This window comes from Ammospiza nelsoni, chromosome 8 (genome assembly GCF_027579445.1).
Source record: "Ammospiza nelsoni isolate bAmmNel1 chromosome 8, bAmmNel1.pri, whole genome shotgun sequence".
Taxonomy (NCBI): domain Eukaryota; kingdom Metazoa; phylum Chordata; class Aves; order Passeriformes; family Passerellidae; genus Ammospiza; species Ammospiza nelsoni.
The window spans coordinates 24,498,523-24,521,460 of NC_080640.1; the positions used below are offsets into that span (position 1 = coordinate 24,498,523).

The 22,938-nt window shown below is 38.8% G+C and overlaps 1 protein-coding gene across 3 annotated transcripts in view; it reads left to right on the top strand.

Annotated features, from left to right (window-relative positions):
• Positions 1–22,938, top strand: part of RET (ret proto-oncogene) — a 73,983-nt gene that overhangs the window by 19,335 nt on the left and 31,710 nt on the right. For all 3 annotated transcript variants that reach the window (XM_059477167.1, XM_059477168.1, XM_059477169.1), the window contains one exon: positions 21,123–21,374. In XM_059477167.1, coding sequence (XP_059333150.1) covers positions 21,123–21,374 — 252 coding nt within the window. The remainder of the gene's footprint in view (positions 1–21,122; positions 21,375–22,938) is intronic.

A 22,938-nucleotide genomic window follows, 5' to 3' on the forward strand; every position in this document is an offset into this window, starting at 1 on the left:
GGAAATGGTATAGCAGCATGGGGGGTTTTTTGTGTGTTTATGGTTTTTTTGTTTTATTATCTTTTTTATTGTCTGTTTCTTTGTTTGTTTCTCTTTCTTGTTTGTATTTGGGTTTTTGGTGTAATTTTTTTGGTTGGCTGTTTGGGTTTTCTGTGTTTTGAGTTGTCCTCTGAGGGCCAATATATCCATGACTGATTCAAGTGTTCAGGGTGCAAATGTGGATTCTACAGAAATAAAGTGCTGTGTCCCTGCTCTGAGATTTTTCTATTTACTGATCTAGCTTGGTTCAGTATAGAAGCACCTCAGAGTTTTTCTTCATCAGCTCTCAGTATTACTGGGAATTTCCTTCTTCAAGCCCTGAGGTACTGGCATATCAGTAATTCTTGGGCAGTTTTGTTTACTGGGGCACCAGTGCGTTACTTACTGAGTAATCATTCTGCTGATACAATGGAGAAATTCAGTCCAGGATTTGCAGATGCTGCTCTTCCCTTTACTACATCTGGAACAATACCCTGTGAAAAAATGTCATAATTTTGCTGTTTTTTTCCCCTAAGGCCACAAGGTTGGGGTTTTTTCCTTTTTTTTTTTTTTTATCCAGAAAGGTTGGTCGGTGAGTGATTCAGTGAAGCACTGATGTGCAAATCCTGTCAGAAATTTGCACTAACCTCCTGAACCTGTCAAAGTGCCAAAGGCACTGTTAGTTACGGTGCTGCCCTTAATCAAGAGGCCTGGCAAGGCCAGAGCTGTGGCTTCTGTTCTGGTATTATTAAATATCAACAGCTAATAGCATGCTTAGTTAGTACTAGTTGATTCTTTGAATGATAGCTTATGGGGGAAGAGCACATCCTGTGTGTGAGGGGAAGAGTCATTAACTTCCCCTTGAATAATGACATTTAGGAGCAGGCTTCAGCATGCCCATGGTTTGCCCCTTCCCCTGTTAGCCTTTGAAGAGACGATTTCCTCCTTCTCTCCTGCATTGTTTTGCCAACTGTCCTGGCTTGCCTGCCTGGAGCATTGAGTTCTTTTTCCCCAGAGGCCTTGTGACATGTTTTCCTGCTGGAGCATGAACCTAGCTGGCTGAATGAGTATCCTTTTTAAAGCCTCTGTTCTCTGTGCACTTAAGGGACATGTCTGATGTAACCTTCTGCAGAATCAGATGCTTGCCTTGCAGGTTTGAGAGTTGCTGGTGAAAGCTATTGTCTTCCTAGGCCTGGAATGCCAGCAGGACATGGACTGACAGATTTTGGAGTCTTTCTGTCCCTTAAAGACAAGTCTTAGTCGTTCAGATCAGGACTGAACCTATAGTGTTTTGAGAGCGGCTGACAATGCCATTTTTATGTGCAACAGTGCACTCTCTATTCATCAAGGAAATGACCGCAGAAATGTGTACCCAGCTGTCTCTGTATCAGTAGCATCTCTGCATAGCAGCTGCTGATGTTTGTGATCATTTCCTATCAGGCCCTTCTTATTTTTTTGGATGAGCCTCAAAATAATTAGTTAAAATCTTGGAACTGAAGGACACCTACGAGCCAAAATCAAAGCCATTTCTGTAACACTACTGTTGCATTGCCTTAATCCTGTACATTTAAGCTAACGATGAATGATGTCTCTCAGGGAGTTGTGGCAGTATTCCCTGCAGTCCTTGTCCTTTAGTATCCCCTGCTGCAGCCCTGGTCCCATGGCACTCAGCCCAGAGGAGCCTCTGGGGTCCCACAGCACGCTCAGGCCCGGGTGAGCTCCATGTGCTGCGTGGGTGTTGGGTGCTCACGTCTCCAGCTGCTCAGGACGTGCCCGCGGGCTGGGTGTAGGGCATGCCTTGGCCATCAGCAGATGCCATCTGAGCAAAGTCCTGCTCTAACACTTAGATGTTTTGTTGACATTTTTAAGTCTTTGTTGCTGCCTTCATAAAGAGACCTTCTGGCTCATTTAAAGCTGTTTATGAAGGTCTTTTTTGAAGGTCCTTTTTCTACAATTTTACAGGAATCAGATTATATCGTGGGCCGGGCTTTAATCTATTATTTATTAGACTTCAATTAAATGAGGTGCATGTGACAAAGAGGGTGCATGGTTTTGGTTAAGTCCCCTGGGTCCCTTGGTATGCAGTGTATCAGAACTGTCAGTGCAAAGCACTCTTAGAGAGGAACTTTCTATTTGGACATAAGCCCCTTACTACTTCCAGCTTCTCTTTGCAAAGGAAATTGTGTCTTTAAAAGCAGATTGTAGGTGGATTAGGTCTGTACTGAAGAGACATCTGTGTTAGACATTTTACCTGATGGACATAGTTTTGCCATTTAAATATATCCTTAACCTTTCTGCCCCAGTTCCCCAAGTGTAAAACGGGGATAAGATTCTTGACGACTCAAAGAAATGGAAATACATTAAACATTGTGAGACCACTTAGTACTACAGTGATGGGGAAGAATTCTCTAATGAGGAGATACAATTTCACATTTATGTTTTTAAGTGCTTGGCAGTACTTATCCACACAGAAACTGCACCGCAAATTTTTGTCCATTATTCTGTGAAAACCTGCTGCAAAGGGGGAATCTTTTGCAACTTAGAATAGCTAAGAGCTGTTGTAGACCTGCGCAGTCAGACTGTCTTGTGCTTTTCTGTTTGGGCCCGTAAATATTTCTCACCTTAGTGTTGGAACTTCTTTATCTTGTCATAAGTCAGGAACTATGAAAAGAGCATAACGTCTGTGGAAAGGATGAAAGAAATATGCTGGTGATTCAAAAATTTTGTTTCTACCAGCAAACAGCCAGGAGTGTGTAAACAAACATTACTTCTCTTTGTTTTCCTCCCTGTTTGTGTGATTTTAACCCAAGTAAATACTTACCCAGTCAGTACAAAAAGTATTCCATGGTTTTGTGCTGTTGGGGTTTGGGCAGGAGATGATGTGGACTGGGAGACTTTGGACATTGAGATTCTTTGTGGATATTTTGCTCCTCAAAGCAGCAGTCTCCATCAGACACTTCTCAACAGCCTTAGTTTTTCAGTAACCTTAATCATCTTTCAATGGATGTTACTTTGAGAGCAGAACTAACACACTGAGTACTTACAGGGGAAGGAATGACATTTAAGATCAGGTTTGCCTTTTTTCCAACCCCTTGACAGTGTACACAGAACTGATGTAGCTGACAGTGGTGTGATCCAGGAGGCCGCTCTTAAGTGCTGCTTTTTCAACCACTTGCTAGGCTCCCAGTCTGGGCTTTTCTTCCTGAGCCATTGAAGCCTTCTCTGTCAGATCAGTGACTTGGAACAGTGATCAGTGCAGCAGGTTTCTCATTTTGCATGGTTTCCTGACAGGAGGTGGACTTGTTTTATTTCTAAGAGTTGATAAAATCAGAACTCAATTGCAAGGCTCCCAGTCTACATCCGTGTCAGCTGTGTATTAGCAGGATAGCGTTGTTTTCTAAGGTGTTTAGATGGGTCCCAGACATCCCCAGTGCACCTCACATATTGTACTGACAACAATTCTAATGAAATACTCATTTACTTTGGCCCTCTTTTTTTTTTTTTTTTTTTTTTTTTTCTCGTGAGTAATACCAAGCCAATACCAACAAATTGTCTGAATACTTCAGCTCCATGGTTGGTTGGTTGCTCTTGTTTTGGAGTTTTTCCCTCTAGTTATTTAAATAGTTGCAGTAGTTGTCTTTATATGGAAAACAGGCAAATTTGTAGTTATTACAAATAGTCAGAGAGCAAACTCTTAATAAAAGGGAGGTGCTCAGCACTATGCTTCCCATGTTTTCAGAATATATAGAAAAATGCAGACAGAAGATTCAGGGAGAAGTTATACAGGTAGTGTATGCTGCTTAAACAGAGGCACTTTACTATGCAGGCATATTCACTGATGATTTCTGCATGTGGCCACCCAACTATAAATCAGTATCTTTTGGATGACATACTGTACTCTTTGCAATTACCCACAAACTTTAGGAAAAAAAAAACCCAGTTAAGTAGAATAGTGTACAGAATATAGCATTTTCCTGCTCAGACTGGTGTTTTACTATCAATGAAGATTGATTTAATGGTATTTTCCTCATAAGAAGAGTTCAAAACACCAATTTCCCATTTTTTCCTAGTATGTTGTCCAGGAAAACAGAATTGGAGTGAATTCTGTTAAAGTTACTGGAAAAGTCATGGAGGCTCTCCTCCTGGAAAGAATAATGGCAAATTTCATTGGGACATCTGTTTGGTTATTTGAAAAAAAAATTTGGCATGATGTTAGCTTGACTTTTTAAAGAGTGGTTATTTCAAATATTATTTGGTTGAAAATAAATATTTTGGGTTTTAGTTAAAGGTATATCCAGTGCTTTTCTGGGTGCACATGTTTATATACATGCAGAGAAGTAAAAATCCTTGTCTTACTTAGCTGCTCCTTTCTGACACAGTTTTATTCCATTCATGGAGGAATAAGTAGAGAAAATGTAGTAATGAACTTTATTGTGGTTAATGTCTTAAAGATTGGAAATCATCTGGAATCTGTGATCAGATTACTAACTATTATTATTTTAAGTACCCATTTTCTGTTTCCATCTAAATAATGATGGTCAGTGGGGAGCTGCTACATTACTTAGCATGTTCATGAGCAATTTTTCCTTTTGATAGGGCTTACATTAAAAAAAAAAAAAGGGGGTGGGGGAGAGGTAGGAGCTGATTTGGATTACGTTAATAATGGTATTTCCATTTGGAATGTTCAGAGGAGCAAAGTAAAAACCCAAATTAAACTGTGAATTCAGCAGTTTTCAAGGCTGAAACAAAACAGAAGTTAAGGGTTTTTTTGCATGTCTCTGTTGAATTGTGATAATTTCATGAAATTACTCTGCAGCTGATCTGGGCAGGAAACCAAACTTCTCAGTCCAAAGTCTGATCCAGATCTGTAACTCAGAGCAAATTTATGAAGATGGAACTCGGTATCACCTCTTTGCTCATTCAAAAAAAATTTAATTAAGGCATCTTTTTTGGCTCACTTGTAATTTCAGAAGCTTATTCCCACTAGTTTGCTCATCTGCCTCTGTATCTTGCTTTTACCAGATTTATGTAGCCAATTATGCTCAATATAATGAGACAATAAATAATTTAAATTATTATAGAATTCATATGGTCTGACCAGCCAGAATATTTTTTAGATACTTAAGACATGTTTTCAAAAAGTACTTCATAAAAATAATCTAACAATCTCCAAACTCATGCTACCTTTGAGAAGGAAATCTCTGTATTTCCTGGAGTCAGTGTTACTAAAATGTAATGTAGACAAAAGAGATGAAACTTGTAAGAGTGCAGTCAACTCCTGAAATGCTCTGGGAATTCATCCTTAGATATTTGCTGGAAACTGCTATGTTAAGGTGAGAAAGGTGTGAGGTAGCTGTGTAGACTGACATTTGAACAGCCTGTAGGTGCACTTTGCCTTATTCAGTCTCTGCCTTTCAAGGTCTGATGTCCTCTCTGGTGGAGTTCATTTTTGATGAGCAACTACTTTAGTTGTTGAAACATGATGGAGAAGTCTTTATCCATTATATCCAGATGATGGTTTCTATTGTTTGTGCTAAAAATGTCTTCTACTAGTTGTGGCCACCCAGTTGTTGAATGTGCTTAACCTTGGTTTACTAGCTTCCAGTATTTTGTTTTGGATGGTTTTCTTTATGTGTTTGACATAAAAGCACATTCATAGATTTTTTTCAGTGCAGCTGTTTGGTTAAATGTGTTTCCTCCATGTGTGATTTTGTAGGTATCCAAATGCACTGTAAAGGATTTGGGTGTTTTGTCTATTGTTTGAAGTATAAGAGCTGTAGTTTGTTCATTAGGAGCATGAGGTTCAGAGTTGCAGATTAACCAGCTGCACTGCCTGCATTCATGTGGTCACAACCTTCCAAATTTACCCCATCATGAAAGGAAGAATTAATTATACTCCTAATTGACTGTTTCCTTGGATATAAGCAGGAAGGAACTGCTAGGAGGCAAAGTGAATAATCAGTTAAGCTAGTTACATCAATCAAATGTGTGAGAAAGTTCATCATCCCAAAGGCAGAGTAAAGTAATGCCAAAATACAAAAGCCATCAGCTCTTTCATTGGGGTTTTGCTGTGTTTCTTTTGTCAGTTTTCCGAGGAATTGCAAAAAAAAAAAGAATAAATAAAAACACATGGTGATTGACCCAGTCTGCTTGACAATCTGTCTGGATTATGGTGGAAGAGGTAATGCAGCAATCTGTTCTCTTATCAGACATTGCATGTAGTCCTCATTAAAAGACCTTAGCATACGTTTTTTGTGCAGATGGACAAGTCACACGTGTCTCCCAAACAAATAACTCGGTGCCACTATCTCACAAATCCTGTCAGTTGTTGTGCCAGTGAGATGGAGTCTCTTGGTTGCAGCCTTGGTGAGGCACTACCCACAGAGCTTGATCTAGTGAAAGCCTAAAGCTTTAACTCACAGTTGACAGTGCTTCAGAGTGTTCTCCCGGTGTCCCCTGGCTGCCAGCCTTTCCTCCCCTGGGGAACATGTGGCACCTTGAGGGCAAGTGAAAAAATTCTGGGAAATCCCTTAGAAGCATTATCATCCTCAAGTGGGGATATTTTGAGTAATTGTAATTGACTGGATTGTAAACAGCAGCTTTTAAAGAACATTTAAGCCTTCCTTGCTTTGGCTGACAGCCTCTGTCGGAGGGGAAGGGACAAGAAATGGGAGCCACTCATCTCCTTTGCTCTGGAGAGCTTTTGGGCAGGCGAGGCCCCATGGACTGACTTGTCTGTACATCCTTCCTTCTGAGCACAGTTGGTTTAAGCCCAGCTTGCTCCTTTAGTCACACACAGTTCCACAGTGGGAGGGAGACACATCTGAGATAATGGGGTTGGAGAGAAGGAGGCCAAATGTGGGTGAAAACAGCTTCTGCTGGCCTTGCCAATAAATCAAAGGTTGTGGCATGGAGGTCCCAGAGCCTCAAGGCACGAGCTCAGTGCAGACCTTTGCTTCAGGAGCCACTTGTGTGCTTATACAGCACATGAACTGTATTTCCAGGACTGGAAACTTCATTGGCATGCATTATTTTAGGAGACAATCCAGTTTCACTCACTCTTCTCTGTCTGTGCCTAGAAGCTGATAAATAGAAGGCTTTCGGTTTGCCTGAGCTCTGGAGGGCTGTGGGTACCAATTGTGTGATGATTGAAGGAAACCTTGGGAAACAGCTGTGCAGGAGGTTAGGAGGGGTATGAAACTCGGAGAACAAACAGACTTCTGTAAGTTAACACTGGAAAAACTCAGTACAATTCTGTAAGGTCTACTGGAAGTAGCAATGTATTCAGATACAAAATTTGTACACAATATCCTATCTAGAGGAAGAGCGTATGAGCATTTATATTGTACAATTCTTGATTGTCCAAAAGATTAGGGTTCAAGTTCGTGTGTGTGTCTGTATTACTACTGTCATTAGTTTTTCACAGATCTGTATTTAGCTTATAAATGAGCATATACTAGTACATAGTGTAGTTTGTGCATAGCCAATTTGAAACTCAAGTGTTGATATGTAAATTATTTAAATCAGAAGAGAAATATGAGCATTATTAATCTTGTTCTTGCATTGTGTCTGTATTTGAAACATTGGACTTTGTAATGAACATATGCTGAATGTTAGCTAACAGCTTCATTTATGAATGAGCTTTCTAGGGTAAATTAATTGTTTTAGAAAACAGGGTGTTCTCCATACTTAAGAAGAGACAGATTTAATCCAAATTGCACCAGAAAAAAACATGATTGCTGGTTAAAGAAACTATTTGAATTTTTCTTTTGCCATTATAATTAAGGTCTAGGCAGTGCAGTTTTTATTAGCATATATATTTATTGTGCGGATTCTATGCATATTGATTTTGTTTGCTTTTATAAATATCGAATCCATAGCAACTTTTTAATGCAGCGGCTTTTAATCTTTTATCATTGTGCTAAATTCTTGGCAGATGGCTCTTATTTTGTAAAAGGAAACATTTCTAGGAAAGTCAACTTCCACTTGTGCACTGCTTGATTTTCTTGAATCAAAGGTGACGTGTATGAAGTGCTATTGTGACTGCACATGTCTCAGTGTGATCAAAATGCCTTTTGGCTGGCATACTTTTGGGCTTGGCATAAAAAAGGGTTATAGGACAAGTGGGTTTAGGTGGTGTTGCTTGAGTAGGAGAGTTGGACCACATGGTCACCACAGGTCCCTGCCAACCTCAAGCGTTCTGTGATATCTTGTTTTTAAGAAATCTATAGCACAAGACAACTGTTTCTAATCAAATACCATTTTTTGGGTCTTTTCAATTTTCCTTTAGAAGTGGAAGAGGTACTGGTAACTGTATAGGCTTGAGAGATGGCCAGGGTGTCTCAAAAATGAACTAGCCTCCCATGATTAGGGTGGTGCTGGGGAAATGGAAATGCTGTCTGCAGGTGAGCAGGTGAATCCAATTTACAATGAATGCAGGACACAGAGCCTTGGGGGCTGCCCAGTCTATTCTGGACTTCACCCTCACAAGCCCAGAGGCCTGATGTATAACTCTACTCTCTGTCTCCTGCTCCAGAAGAGAGTTATATTTTGCTCGTACAGCTGTATAAGTGGATTTGCTCTGCCTTTTTTCAGAGAAAAGTGGATTAAACCCATAATGAATAAATCTAATTTTAAAATTACATTGTTGATCTTCACTGCAGCAACATGTGAGATCCTTTCTGAGGTTTGCCAATCAAATGTGCAAAGACAAAACAAAATAATATATCTGCAGCTAGGCATTCCCATTTGCAGAGTAAGAGCAATGTGATCTTTGTAAAAAGTCGTATTTCAGCAAAAATTGGGTCAGCCAGAAAGCTTTGAGTAGGTCCACAAAGTCATTATGGCATCCAATAAAAAATAGTGGGCTTAATAATATATAGACTGACTGACTCCACTGGGCTTTTTGGTAAAGTAGCATTCATTCAAATGGATGGGGATCATTTAAAAATTACCATTGATGTCCTGCATTAATTTTGGCTTGAAAGAGAATATTGCCCAACCTTAAAAACAAAATATTGCTGAATTAAAGCTACAGAAAACCACATTAAACTCTTAGAATAGTGTTAATAGTCCGAATACTATTTTGAACCTAAATTCTAGACAAAGAAGCTTAAAACAGCATTCATCATTACCCAGGGAATTGTAGCTGAGTCTTTTAAATACGTTTTCCTTAGCATAAGTTCTTAAAATGTAGCACTTTCTCATTCTTTTTGACTAAACATTTTTATGCAGTAGTCCCTAAGCATGCATATTTCTCTCCTTAGGTGTAACCCATACTCTCACACGTTTATGTCGCTGTGGGTATGATAAAATTTGTCTTCTTATCCTGTCAGCAAGTATTTGCAGAATGTTGCCTTGTAGTCTCAAAGCTGGTGAAGTCTTAGAGGGTTCTTGACCTCAGGAACTTTGGGTGAGGCAGTGATTGTATTAAAAATAGGTATTTTTGTGAGATGTGCCTGCAGCTGTCAGTTGTTCTGAGCCTGTAGCCTGGTGCAGGCTCAGCACTGCTTAGGCAGTAGCATGAGCTGCTGTTGAGGAGCATGAACCAGGTTTTAGCACATGGTTTGTGTGCTCTGGATGTGAGCTCTCTGGGGAGAGCTGGAGCGCTGCACGTCCAGCTGCTCCTTGTGAGTGTGGGCAGGCTTGGCTCAGTGGTGCCAGCTGTGCTATCACAGAACTGGTAGGGCTGGAAGGGGCCTCTGGCCATCATCCAGTGCCACCCTCCTGCCAAGGCAGGGTCACCTGGAGCAGGTGGCACAGGGACATGTCCAGGTGGGTTTGGAATCTCTCCAGAGTGGGAGGCTCCATGATACCCCCGGACTGCCACTTCCAGTGCTCAGTGGAAAGGGACTAGGGAGTAGTCACTGGGAACAGCATTGCCTTCAAAATGATTCATGTAAGCCCAAAGCAAGAATCTTCTCTTTCCTTGAAGCCAGTGTTTATTAAATTGATAATTGCTTTAAATTAGAGAAATATGGAAAGGAATGACATTTATTTTCCTTCGACTGCTTTCATCTCTGCCAGCCGGTGTGTGGGAACTCCCAGGGAGGGCCAGCAGAACTTGTCAATGTTCATTCCAGAGCAGAGCAATTGGAAAGCCACAAAATACTTTTAAGCAAGTCTGTCCTCACTTTTCTAGCACTGAAGTCTGGTTAGCAAAGTGAACAGTTACCCAGTGGATTTTACATTGCTCAGAAAAATATTAGCACATCAGCAAAAGAAATGTGCGCCAAAAATATAAAAACATACACCTGTGGTTGGGTAATGCTCTGGGAGGTGGCTTTAATGCTCATCAGGGGACCTCTGTGACCCGAAGGTTGATTTATACCCTGAACCTTTTATTCTGTAGCCTGAAACTATTCCCAAAATTTCCTAGGTAACTGGCATGGTTGTGGTGTGCATTTTGCATCATATCTGTAGTGGTAGAGTCTAAAAGCAATGTGGATCCATGTTAAAACTGAAACTGAGTTTTTGAATATAAAGATTTACACAGATAACGTTTTGTTATGGACTTTTAATTATATTATAGAGATCATGCTGCATTTCCTTCTTCTCTTTCTCAATTTTTCTAATTGCACCAGCAAGCTTGAACTTCAATCTGAAATTTCCTAAGCCAGCTCTTTTTAATCCCATGCGGCATGAGAAGCCCAGTTTAGTCCAGCAGGTTGTTTTTTGTTTTTTCCATTTCTTGTCTTTTTGTTAGACTGACTTCACAAATTCTAGGAACATTTAGCTTCAACATTGAGTCCTGAACCTGTTGATAGAGGAGATTTATGAAAGGAAGAGTCAGCTTTTCTGTGAGCATTTTCATGGTAGCTGTGGCATTGAAAGAAATCTGGAAGTTGTAAAGATTTGTATATTGTCATCTCCTTTTGGCATGAAACACAAGTGTCATTAATGATAAAATGAGAATAGGTAAGTGCATGCTGTAAACTTAAGCTTTGTTAAGTTTTTATGATAAAAAGCATCAAGCCAGGCAGCTTTTTATTCCTCATGCAGGGAAACTCTTTCATGAGAAGCATTCACAGAAAAGTCAACACATTTGAGTCACATACCATGACTTTAAAACCCAGCTTGGTTTGTTGATGACAATGTTTCTGGTGTGTGTGTGGGGTGTTTAAGGCAGAAGTAAAGAAAGGCACTTCCTAATGGACTCACCCAAGTTTTAAATTTGCATTTCTGTGGTATTCAGTTGAAATCTGAACTTGTGTTTTCGTTATATGTTACAGTCTACTAGCCTGTGAATATTGCTGCCTTGATCAGGAAAGAGGGGAAGCAGAGGAAATGAGGTTTTTTACTGACACTTAAATTTAAAACATGAGCTCTTGATGAAATAGTGCAACAAGCACCTTTGCAGAGGAGTTGTAAAATCAAAAGGCCTTGATAAAGTGTACATGGAGATACTGTGCTGTACCAAGCCCTGATTACTTCTTTGTGACAGGAGAAGCCACTGGAGGTGTTTTCAGCTCATGAGCAGAGCAGAAAGCGTCAGTTTCACCATCTGTGAAAAATTAAAATGTATAAACTTTGTGTTTCAATATTCTTTTTGGGTCGGGCTGCCCAGGAGCTAATAGCTAAGGATGGGAGCCCTTCCTTTGACTCTGGGTCTGTCACTTACAGTTTGTTTGTACATCAAAAATGTGTAATCACAATGACTGCTCTAGTAGTGTGAGTTCAGAATAAATGTCAGCATCAAGGACTATCTGTGTTTATCAGTGCAAGCCTGGACTTGGTGCAGACCTTGATGTAGAAGAAATAGCTAATAATTAAAGACAGTAAGAAGTTACCTGACAGAGAAGCTGCAGCCTAGCAGCATTAGCAAAATCTTCATCAAAAGTGACTGTATGAATCAGAGATACAAAGAATTGGTTCTTTTCTGTTGGCAGTGGAGGGTGTAAACATGGGGCAAAGTTTTAGCTGTTACATTAAAAATGTTTGTAAAGTAAAAAAGGCATTGAAGTAGTTATGAAATATATTTGACAAATTCAGTCTTTAATAATCAGATGAGGATTGTTTTGTGCATGCGCTTGCTTGGCAGCCTGTGGTGGTTTGGCATGCCCTCTAGCAAGAGACTGGGCTGGAACCCAGAAATTCACTTAAAGGAAAATAAAGCTCTTGTAAAGTCCTGTAAAGGCCTCTGCTATTCCAGATTTTCCTGCAGCTTTTACTGTTGTTTCTGTTAGACTTCTCTAGCTCATTCCTGTCCTTGTCAGTGCTGCCATGTAGTTCGTGACTGTCTCAGAGGCAGAACTGTCTGGAACAGGCAGCAGTGCCCAGCACATATCATTAGTGGTCTGTCGGCCCCTTTCCAAGCCTTGTCAATACAATTCTGCCCTTCTGCTGACAACATTTATGCTTTAAGACAACAGCATAATGAGTAGCTACTGTGTGGTAATGACTGAAAGTCCCCAAAGGAAAAATTCTCTTTTATTAAACAGGGATGTTCACAGTTGGGCTAGTGGGGGTTCTTATCATCATCTTCTTCTTTTTTTTTTTTTTTTTTTTAATTCAGTGATGGCAGGTGTAATATAGATTTTTATGAAAATATTTTAGAAGCAGTCTTCCTTGTAAGAGCTCTTGAGAAAATGTATTTGCCAGAGTGGCTGAAGGAATTAGAAATTCAAGTGAAGGTGTGTCTTAACAGTATTTTAGTTCTTATATGTATATGCATTAGAATAAGATAATAAAGTATTAAAAAATAATAACAGCATAAGAGCTTATGTTCTGCATTTGAATTCATATAAAAAATAGTAATCTTAACCTAAAATATAGTGATTAAACCTGAATGTTCTGTTAATTCAAGACAAAACTAAATAAATCAATAAACAAATAAGCTTGCAGTTACAGTGAGATTTCACTTCCTGGACTGAAAATTTGAACTGTAGGCTCATAGCTCCCTTGAGTGTTTGGAAAGAGAATAGCAGCTCTTAATAACAGAGCACTTTGCTGTGAGGAGTGGACGTTCATGTCATTACCATTTTTCTGGCAACTTTTCAACCACCAGCAGCAAAAGTTTTCATTGATTGCCTCCTGCTGTAAGGCAGTAATTATACTGCTCTGTGTCTCTTTCATGAGCTGCAGGAATTGGAGAAAATAAGGGAAGCTAGAGACATTAGCTATGGATAAAACGCAATTCAGGCTGAGCTATTTCCTATTTTACTGCATGGGGTCAAGCAGGCTAATTTTTACACATCTGCACTAAATATAGAAGATAGGTTTCCAGTGCAATGGTGGAGAATCCAAGGTAAAAATTCGACCCAGATGCTGTAAAGTCATCCACACTCTAGAAAATGAGAAGGTATTGCATGCAACTTTTCTCTGAAAATCAGACTCCTCTCGCCACAATACAGGTGCAGGGTCACTGGTGTTGATCAAGAACAATTAAACATTGTGCAATTATCCCAAATTGGTCCTGTTACATTTGGCAGAGGTTCTGTTCATTGTTGCAGTGATGCTGAGGTGAAAGAAGCCATTTGTGAGAAATATTGGTACTTATTTCACCTGAGCATGTTCCCTCTCTGAAGGTGGCTTAGGCAGAGGAAGTGGATGGAGGTGTTTGTGAACTGCACTGAGCTGTCAGAAAGTGATCCCTTATGTTTGACTTCATCTGTTTATAATTGACAGGAAGACTTGTGTTCATTTTGGTGATGCAGAATCAAGTGCAGCTGGAGGAAGAGAAATGGGGAAATTTGAGCTTAAGTAGTAATGGAATGCAGGAGTTTGTGCATATACAAATCTTTGTCATAAATCAACAGGTTTTAAATCAATTGGTTTTCATTCCTTTTCATGACTTGGGATTGTGAAAATGTAGTACTTTATATTTATTAAGGAATCAGCATAGTGATCTTGATCTGTATCTTAATGTAGGAAATGTTTTTTGAGGCTGATATCCTTTTAGCTAAGATAATTAATTTAAACTTGTCTTTGCCTTTAAGGATCTTTTCATCTTATCAAGTATGCTGAACAGTTTCTGCAGATAAGTGTCCTGTGATTTATGTTTTTATGAAACAAATCTATTTGGTTGTCAGTACTTTGTTCTCCAAATTGCTGCTGTAATGTTTATCTTCTGTGTGAGCTCAGCACTGTTAGAGTAAATACACGTGAAAGCTAATTAAAGTATAACAAGGATTTAGAGCACTTGTATGTCACTCCATTATTATTTGAGGATTGTATGGTTTTGATGCAAGCAGTGTGTCAGTTTTAGCACAGAACAGTGAGACACATGTCTCTGCTCTTCTTTCTCTAGCTTCTCATTATAGCAGTGTTTACATACACATAATACATAAATACATTCTAGAAGGCACATGAGATCATACACAGAGTAAATTAATTCTGTTAAGTATTCATTAATACAATTTGTCCTGCAGTACAATTATTTCCTTGTCTTACAATTCAGCTCAGTACTCCTACAGAGCAAAATTACATCCAGGTACTCTCCAACAATTAGGCCATATTTTAAAGAAATATTCAATCACACAAATAAGGAAAAGTGGCAGAATCAGGATCTGAAGAGTTTTCAGAAACCCCTGTAATGTCTCACAAGAAACTTTCCATGCATATTAATTTCTACAATGGATAGTTTAAATTCTGCTAACACTGGTATTTAGAACAATGAAGCATCAAAAATTTGTCCTTTGCTAAAGTAATAAAAAACCCCAAAACAAACAACAAGTTGTAAGAATGCAAGAGGAAGGAAGCTTCTAGACTTTGTGGCACTTAAAGAGGAATTTTCTCAAACTTACTTAGAGGTACAGCCTCTGGAAGGAAAGTGTAGGCACAGGTTTGACCTCAGTCTGAACTCACAAGTGAAGCTTCAGTAGAGCTACTGTCCTGTTCTCTGGTAGATCCTGAGCTGCACGGATTTTCCAGTGTTGAATTGAGACACAAATGAAAATCTTGGCAATTGTCACAAATCAGAATTAATTTCTTTTTGAAAACTTTAGGCTCTGTCTTTGATCTTGACATTTTTTATATTTTTGTTCAATATGCCTGACGTAGGAAACAAACTTTGTTTTTGTCAGATCCATCTTTTTGCTTCACAATGTCTGTCTTATTTTCCTATACCAGAAAATCTTTCTTGTTTTGCTGACTACCAGAATATTTAATACTTTATCTAAATATATATTTGTATCTTATATGTGTTCTATAATACTATATTTAATATAATATCTGATATAATATTTTTAATTTCTATATTTTCAGTCTAAAATTCAGGGTAATTTTCAGTATGAGTGTGGGAATCTGGTGAGGAAAATCGCAGGAGAGGCAATTAAGTTAAAGCAGAGCAGTTGAACAGGTCTGGAGTATATTCCAGTTAAGGACTGTTTCTGCTTACCATCACTTCATATGGACCTGTTTTCCCTGGAGGTACTGTGTTCTGTAAAGCACGTGTATTTCACTGAGGCTGCTGGTATTGAAATTTATTCTGTTGTTCTCCAACAATTGTGCTACATGTAAATGTACACAACAGGTGACATTGAGCAATTATGCAGCTCCATAAGTTTGACTACAACCACTGTAAGAAAATTCTGGTATGAATCCCTACAGTGATCTTTCCCCAATCCACTCTAACCTGGGCTCCAGAGGGGAAACTTTGTGAAAAAAAGGAAAAAAATTCATTTTCACTTGAATACAGTTTCTTATGGTCTTGGGTTCATACCACATCTGTTACAATTTCTGTAGTGGTCAGCTTAAAAATGACACCTCTAAAAGTAAATAACATCATGCTGCTGAGCTGTGTAAGTGGCTTGCTAGTCAATTAGGAGGATGCCACTTGTTCTCTGGCACTGTTGCAGTGACTCTGAAGCCCATCAGGAGTTACAGACCGGCAGGAGCACTGCAGCCTCAACAGCTGAAGTTTTTTGTATAAAACCAGGAGAAGTTTTGTGTCTTGTGCTCGTGCAGGAGGCAGTGTGCCCTGCGTGGTGCCTGGGAGCCTGGCTCTCCCTGTGCCTGGCTGGGCGGGCACTGAAGGCAGCTCAGGGTTCTGGTGCCACCACTGCTGTGTCCCCAGCTGGCACAGGTGACCATTGAATCCAAAGTAGTGTTTCCATACTGCTTTTCTGTCAGGTGACAGTGTTTTTCCTAAATCACGGACTTTTTGGTTCATGAGGGCAAGTTTATCTCCTAATTGTGTAGAGACTAGAAGGGAATTAAGTGGGCAAGTCCTTTAATTTAAAATAGTAAAGTGTATTACTGACCTTGTTCTCTGATGAGTCGAACATTAGGTATATTAACATTAGTAATGGAACATAATGGCTGCTTGTCAGAAGTAAAGATAATTATTTCAGGAACACAAAACTAAGCTTGACAGATAATTGCCTGTTGAAAGCTGATGCTGTGCAACAAATGGAAGATTATTAACAACAGACTCCCGTGTTCATCTGTTATATCATTAAATCCTGTATGTTACATTGGCAGGGTTATCATTGCATTGAAAGCATCTCCCTCTTCTTGGAGATGCATGTCAATTCTGGATTAAAGATTTTGGTTGCCTGGGGCTGTGCTGTTCTAAATAAATTGTTTTGTTTTCCTCCAAAAAGTTGAGAAGCTCTGCATAACTTTTGTCAGGTGTAGGTTATATAGGTGTATACTACTTGCTGAAGGAAAAACAACCACCATTTCCATTTTGCTGATTATTTTTTTCTTTTTAAGAAGCCACACTGGTTGTATTGTTTATAAATGCATATTCATCCAGCAGGCACCTTGAGATCTGTGAAGATTTTCATTTACTGGACAAAAGTGTACCAACAGGAAGTAGTGAAAAGAAGTTTGAAGGTTACAGACACTCAGGCTCGAGAGTGAGTTTTCATTACATCGGTAATGAAACCTAAAATAGCTTCAGTGGGTAATGTTATATTTCAACCATTTGATTTTTTTAAAATCAAGAGTATACTTTTTGTTCAAATGCCTAGTGTAACCTAAACCAAGCAATGGTCCTTCAAACTTTGAAGTTTGACTGTGAACTTCATAAGACATCTGCTAGTTCAAAACTGTTTGTTTGAAATCTGTAGTTGTACCTTGAAAGACGGTTACAGGCATTGTTTGGGAGAATGCCTTACAGTCAAGTCCTCTTCTATATCTAATAAAAATTTCCTGCTCCTTCATTTTGTGACTCAAATGTTAAACTGTGTTTGCTGTCATCAAGGTTGATATTAAGAATGTAATGTTGCTGTAGTCACTCTAATAGTTTTCATCAAGTGCTGCCCCCCATGTCTTGTCATGCTACTCAAGACAATAGTGGCAAGCATAAAAAACATTAAAAACAACTTAAGTTTTGTAGAGCAAATTGTGTTCAGAAAAAAATCAATTTGTATCAAAAAAGGCATTATTTACCTAATCATTCATGACTGGAAAAAGCCTCATGAAAAATTGCCTTATTTCAAAAGGCAATCATGAAGGCTTCAAAGTACATATAATCTCATTTCTCTACTCTCATTTTACCTGCTTTCTCTCCCTGCACTGGAAAACTGCTGTCATAACTGTATCTATTTCCTGTAGGAGCTATTAGTTAGTAGCATTACATCCGCTTAAACGTGATCACTTTTCTCTTCTGTGTGTTACTGATACGCTGTTATTATCCCATAATATTGCTCATCCATCAGAGCTTGCCATGTTTCCTGTGCTGATTGTAGTATGGAGAGCTGAAGTGTCCTCTAAAAAAATGTTCAGAGATGCCAGAATATTTTAATGATTCTGTGATGCTACATAGCTACAACCTTCTTGTGATGCATTTCAAGATTGCAACGCAAAATTTTTCTCTGCTTTTAATTCCTAAGCAAAAGCACTTTAACCATCAGTTTTGAATGTAACCATCTCAATTCCTCTTTATTTAAATGGCAGATTCATTAAAAACTCCATCTGGCTTCCATAGGAAGCTTACACGAGTCCTTGGAAATGGATTATTTTTTTTTTTTTCAGGACACAAGGAACTGTGGCCAGGATTAGAACCTCTTCCTCCTGCACCATATTGCCAGATGGCAAGTTTATTGAATCTGGTTTTAACTCACTAGGGCTTAAAGGAATGAACACACCTCTGAGAAGTGGGTGCTACATTTCTACTTCAAAGGTCTCCTTTGAAATTAGCCTCCAAAGATTTATATGCAGAGAGTGGTTGTGACCTGGGCAGTCTGTTGCGTATCTCTTATCTCTTTCATTGCTGAGTCTGAGTGACACAAACCACTTTACAAAATCCCAGTAATTTCACAACACTGAGTGAATCTTGCTGCATGGCTTAATTTTTTTTATAGAAATAAATATATTTATGTGTATAATTATTTGTTCTGCAGTATTTTAAAGACTCTTCAATTCAAGTACTTGTTTTCTAAGTAAAATATGAAAATTTGACATATTCACTGGCGTCACATAAAACTACCCTTGGATATTGTCCTCAGTTTGGAAGTCTGCTTTGTACTAAAAACTAACACTTCCAATTGGCAGAATTTAGTCTGATCAGTTTTAGGGTTGAATTGAGTAGAAAAAGAGCGTGTGTCTATTTAAATCTCTTACAGCAGCTTTTTCAAATTTCTTGAAGTGGCTTTGAAACTTGTGAAATACATTTCCAACTAATTAATGTGTAAATGCTAAATTATTTTATGGAGGGATCTTCCTCTCTTCAAAATACAAAGCATTATTTTGCATTTCTGTTATTTACAGAGAAATCAGATTTTTTATATTACAGGATTTTTGCCCTTTCTTTCTGACAATGGAGAAGACTCCTCCTGTGAACTGATGCCAAAGAACTTCAGAGTCTGCAGCATGAATATTAGCCTTTTCTTTCAGATGCAGAGCAGTGAGGATGATGACTCTGCTGAGATGTAGTTGTGTGCCAGGTTTCAGGCATTCAAGTGGCCATGTCTGTCATAATTATTTATGTGCTTGGTTGAACATGACTGTACCTGCGTGCAGTGTGAGCCCTCATTTGTAGAGCAAAGCATATAAATATTATCACACTTGTTTAAGATAAGGAAGCAATTAATTGCAAGTCAAAATACTCCATTTTTCTCCCTTTCCACTTCCCATGATACACATTGATATTGTTTATGTATACTCTGTATAAGCTCCTTCTGCTGGAGGTGATTTCGTGTCTTTGCAGTGGTGCTGGTTCTTGTACTGCACACGGGACTGTTCACCCCAGTCTTGGAAATAACAGCCACTGTTCTGTAAGACTCATTTGTATGCATTTGTGAGTTGAAAGTAACTTTTTAGTCTTGAGTCATGGATTTTCAGTGTTGAATTTTTTGTGAAGAAATTCCGTTGTTTTAAAATCAAGTTTTTACAAAAATACCTCAAGGGGGTTTATTTACTAGCACTGGGACTGGGCTTTGTATTTGTATATCACCTTGTTTCTCTTGTTACTGAACCCATTTGTTAGGAGTTCTAGCAGCAAATATTCCCCAGGTTTTCATGCACTTCAAAAAAGACAAAGGGACTGAAAAAAATATTTGTAATTTAATACAAATATTCAGGAATCTTACTTACAAAGAAGAGAGGGTGATAGGGCCAGAATCAAAAGTAATAATTTTTTTTTCTGGACAGAAAATGACAAGAGTTAATGCTTTCCTAACACTCTCAAAAATACTCTGGTGGGGTTCTCTTTGAATTAATTCCTCTGGAACGAATTCACCTACCATAGAACTTTAACACTTTATTCATATATTGCAAAATATGTAGAAAAAAAATAATGGGCCTCTGAAAACTCAATGGATGTAATTGCATCCAGGAATACAGATGATGTCTGAATCATTGCAAAGTACAATGGTTTCTGTGGTATTTCTAAATGAAATTAGAGGTCTCTTGTTTACAGTTTGTTTGTGGTGCACTCCATTCAGTAGAACAGTGTATGGATCCAATACTAATGTAGAATAAATATGTGCTACAGCCTGAAGCTATTTTGAAGATGATTTTATATTCCTAGTTTTACTTCTGCGTTGCCATCATTTTCAGTTGTATCTGGCTTCATTTAAGCTGAGAGAGCTTTGTATTAGTAACATATGGAGGTTGTTATTGTTTACATTTGTTCAGCAGATGTGTGAGCTTTTTATATGCCTGACTCCTTATCAGTTGGATGAAGTGATGCATAATTCTGCAGTAGTCAAGTATTCAGGCTGGATGAGAGCAAGCACTGACTGTCAGTGCATGTAAAATCCAGGAGTGACAATTCCAGTGTTTCAGTCTGTGAGCATCACTTTGTCCCCTCCTTGCAAATCGGGCATTCCCCTGTGACCACATCTGCAAGAAGGGAAATTGGAAGGGAAGCACTGCAAACAGGTAGAGAGGCCATTGCACAGTGACCTGGTGAGGTGAGATCAGCTGAAGAAACCAGCACCAAGGGGCAGTTGTTCCCCACTAAATGTCAATGCCTTCAGTGCCAGGGTGGGAAATGATCAGGTCAGTCACGGTCATTGTACTAAAAAAGAAACGTGCATTTCCCTTCTCCCTCACTTCTCAGCTTTCCCATCTGTCATATTTAAAATACTTAAAACACTTACAGTATTTTTTAAACTATTTTCAGTATTATTTAAAACCATTTTCTGTACCAAAGCTATCATGCTGGCCTGTTTAGAAAGGGGGGAGCCAAAAAGGGGTTTTGTGTAACTTCAGGAAAAGTGTGCAAGCCATTGATAAATTTTTGTGTTTTCTGTCAACAGAGAACATGTTTAAAGGCTTTTAAAGTGTGTGATTTCATCTAAGGTTTTTTTTTTCCCTTCTTTGAATATCATCTGTGAGCTGATGCCATTACAACTAAGAGCACCAGATTGGAACTTAAATAAAATTTGGCAAGCAGAGCTTCCTTAAGTCTTCATCTTAAACTGAGCCTCGTCTACAGCAAACAAGTTTTGCTTTCAAAAAGCAGTTAATTTTGTAATTGAACATAAACAATAGGCCATATTTTTGGTGGCTGTGTCCTTGGCCTCAGTGAAGTAAAACTGTACTTATTTACACCAGATGAGGATCTGCCTTTTTCCACATTTTTTTTAATGCTCCTTTACTTCTTAGAGAATGAAACCTTTGTTTCTTTGGAAACACATCTATTAAGAAAACAGCAGTGCCAAAATCATTTAACTGTGCCTGCCTCTTCTCTGGTGTGCCTTCCTTTGCAGTGGCCTTGGGTCTCTACTTCCCCAGGAAGGAGTACTTGGAGAATGTCTACCTTGACCAGGCGGCGGGAACGCCGCTGCTGCGCATCCATGCCCTGAGGGATTCACGTGAGGAAGTGGCCCACTTTCATCTGTGCCACAATCTCATAGCTCCTCGAACAAGACCACAAGAAAATAATTGGTTCCAAATCAGGGAAGAAACGGGACTTCTCTACCTCAGCAAAAGCCTGGATAGAGAGGACTTTAACATGCTGTGTAAGTATGAGAAAACCAGCTTTTCTTCTTGAGGTGCATGTTCTTAAAGAAAAATACATTCAGACAATGAGATCTCTCCATTGAAAGATGAGCATCAAATTTGAAAAAAAAACACGTCTGACCTTTTAAAATGAGGAACCAGACCCAGTGAAATCCACAGCAGTATGCCATAGCAGATGCTGACCTGGGACAGATCCTGTTGCTCACACTGGGAACTCCAGTAGGATGGGACACTTGCATTACTGGAAGTATTTTTTCTGCATTTCACAGCTGTATAGGTCACAGCTTTACACTGAAATTTTCAATTTGTTAATCTGCTGATGAAAGTTAAACCATGTCCATTGTGTTAGGGATTCCACGACACACGCTGTGAGAGTGGTTCGGATTCTTACATTAAATGATCCTTGAATTCTGGTGACTTGGATTCACAAATTACGATTGCATGTAACACCAAAGAGCTTTTAGAAGAAATGGTTAATTGTACCTCTCCCCTCTCTTGATATTTGGTTTTGTTAGAGAAGCTTACTGTTGAACTAAAAAAATTCATTATCTCAGATGTTTTTTCTCTTCTTTTATGCTCTAGCACTAAATTGGTTTTGGTGATTGTGATCTATGAGGAAATTAGTTATCATTAGATGGTGGAGGAGGAAATGGATGAGGAGTTAATGGCATACCACTGTGATCAGTTGCAGAAATTTTACTGTTGAAGAGAGTCTGTAGTAACTGTCTTCAGTTTGTAAGATCCATATATCAACACTACCTTCAGACTTAGGTGCCTTGATGTTGAAATTTTCAACTTCAGACACTTAATGCTTTATTTTTGAAGTGCTGAGTGTTTGATATTTCATCCATTTTTGGTACTTGGCATTCATGTATATCAAATATTTGTGCTGAACAAAGGAGGAACAGCTACTTAACACCCGAGAGCCTTGTTTTGTTCATACAGATCAAAGTGACCTAGAACTTCTTTTCAAGTGAGTTAGAGCTATTACAGAGATATTACTGTGCTGTCTGTAGTCAAGGGAATCAAAACAAGGCTTGAGGATGTATTAGGAGATGCCACAGGTTTGTTTTAACTTTGATTTTGTCTTTTTTCCACCTCTTCATATTTGAAAACGATGAAGCAATCTGTTCGCTGAACCTAGACAATTTGGTCCGTACTTTTGGAATGCTGTGACTGAAGTGTTAGTCCTGATAAGGATTTGTCCTGAGTATCTGTTGCCATCTCATGCATTATTTTTCCTGTTTCCACCCTGCTCTGCTCTAGTCTCTTCAAAAAGCAGTCCTATCAAAGAGTTGATTACTGCCAGTGATGTGTTTTTATGTCAGTGTCTTACAGACAGAATGCTGATACTGGTTTTGAGATTCTATAATGCAAAATTGGTGCCAAGCCCTGTAGTTTTAGGCTTATTTGGATTATTAAGGTATAAGGTCTTCCCACCAGCATCTAGCATATTGAAGAGTTGCTTTGCCACATAATAGGATTTATGCAATAATGGACTAGGGTAGAATATAGGGAAAAGAAATGTTGGCTTGTCTTCTGTAAAATAATTCTTAAGGTGAT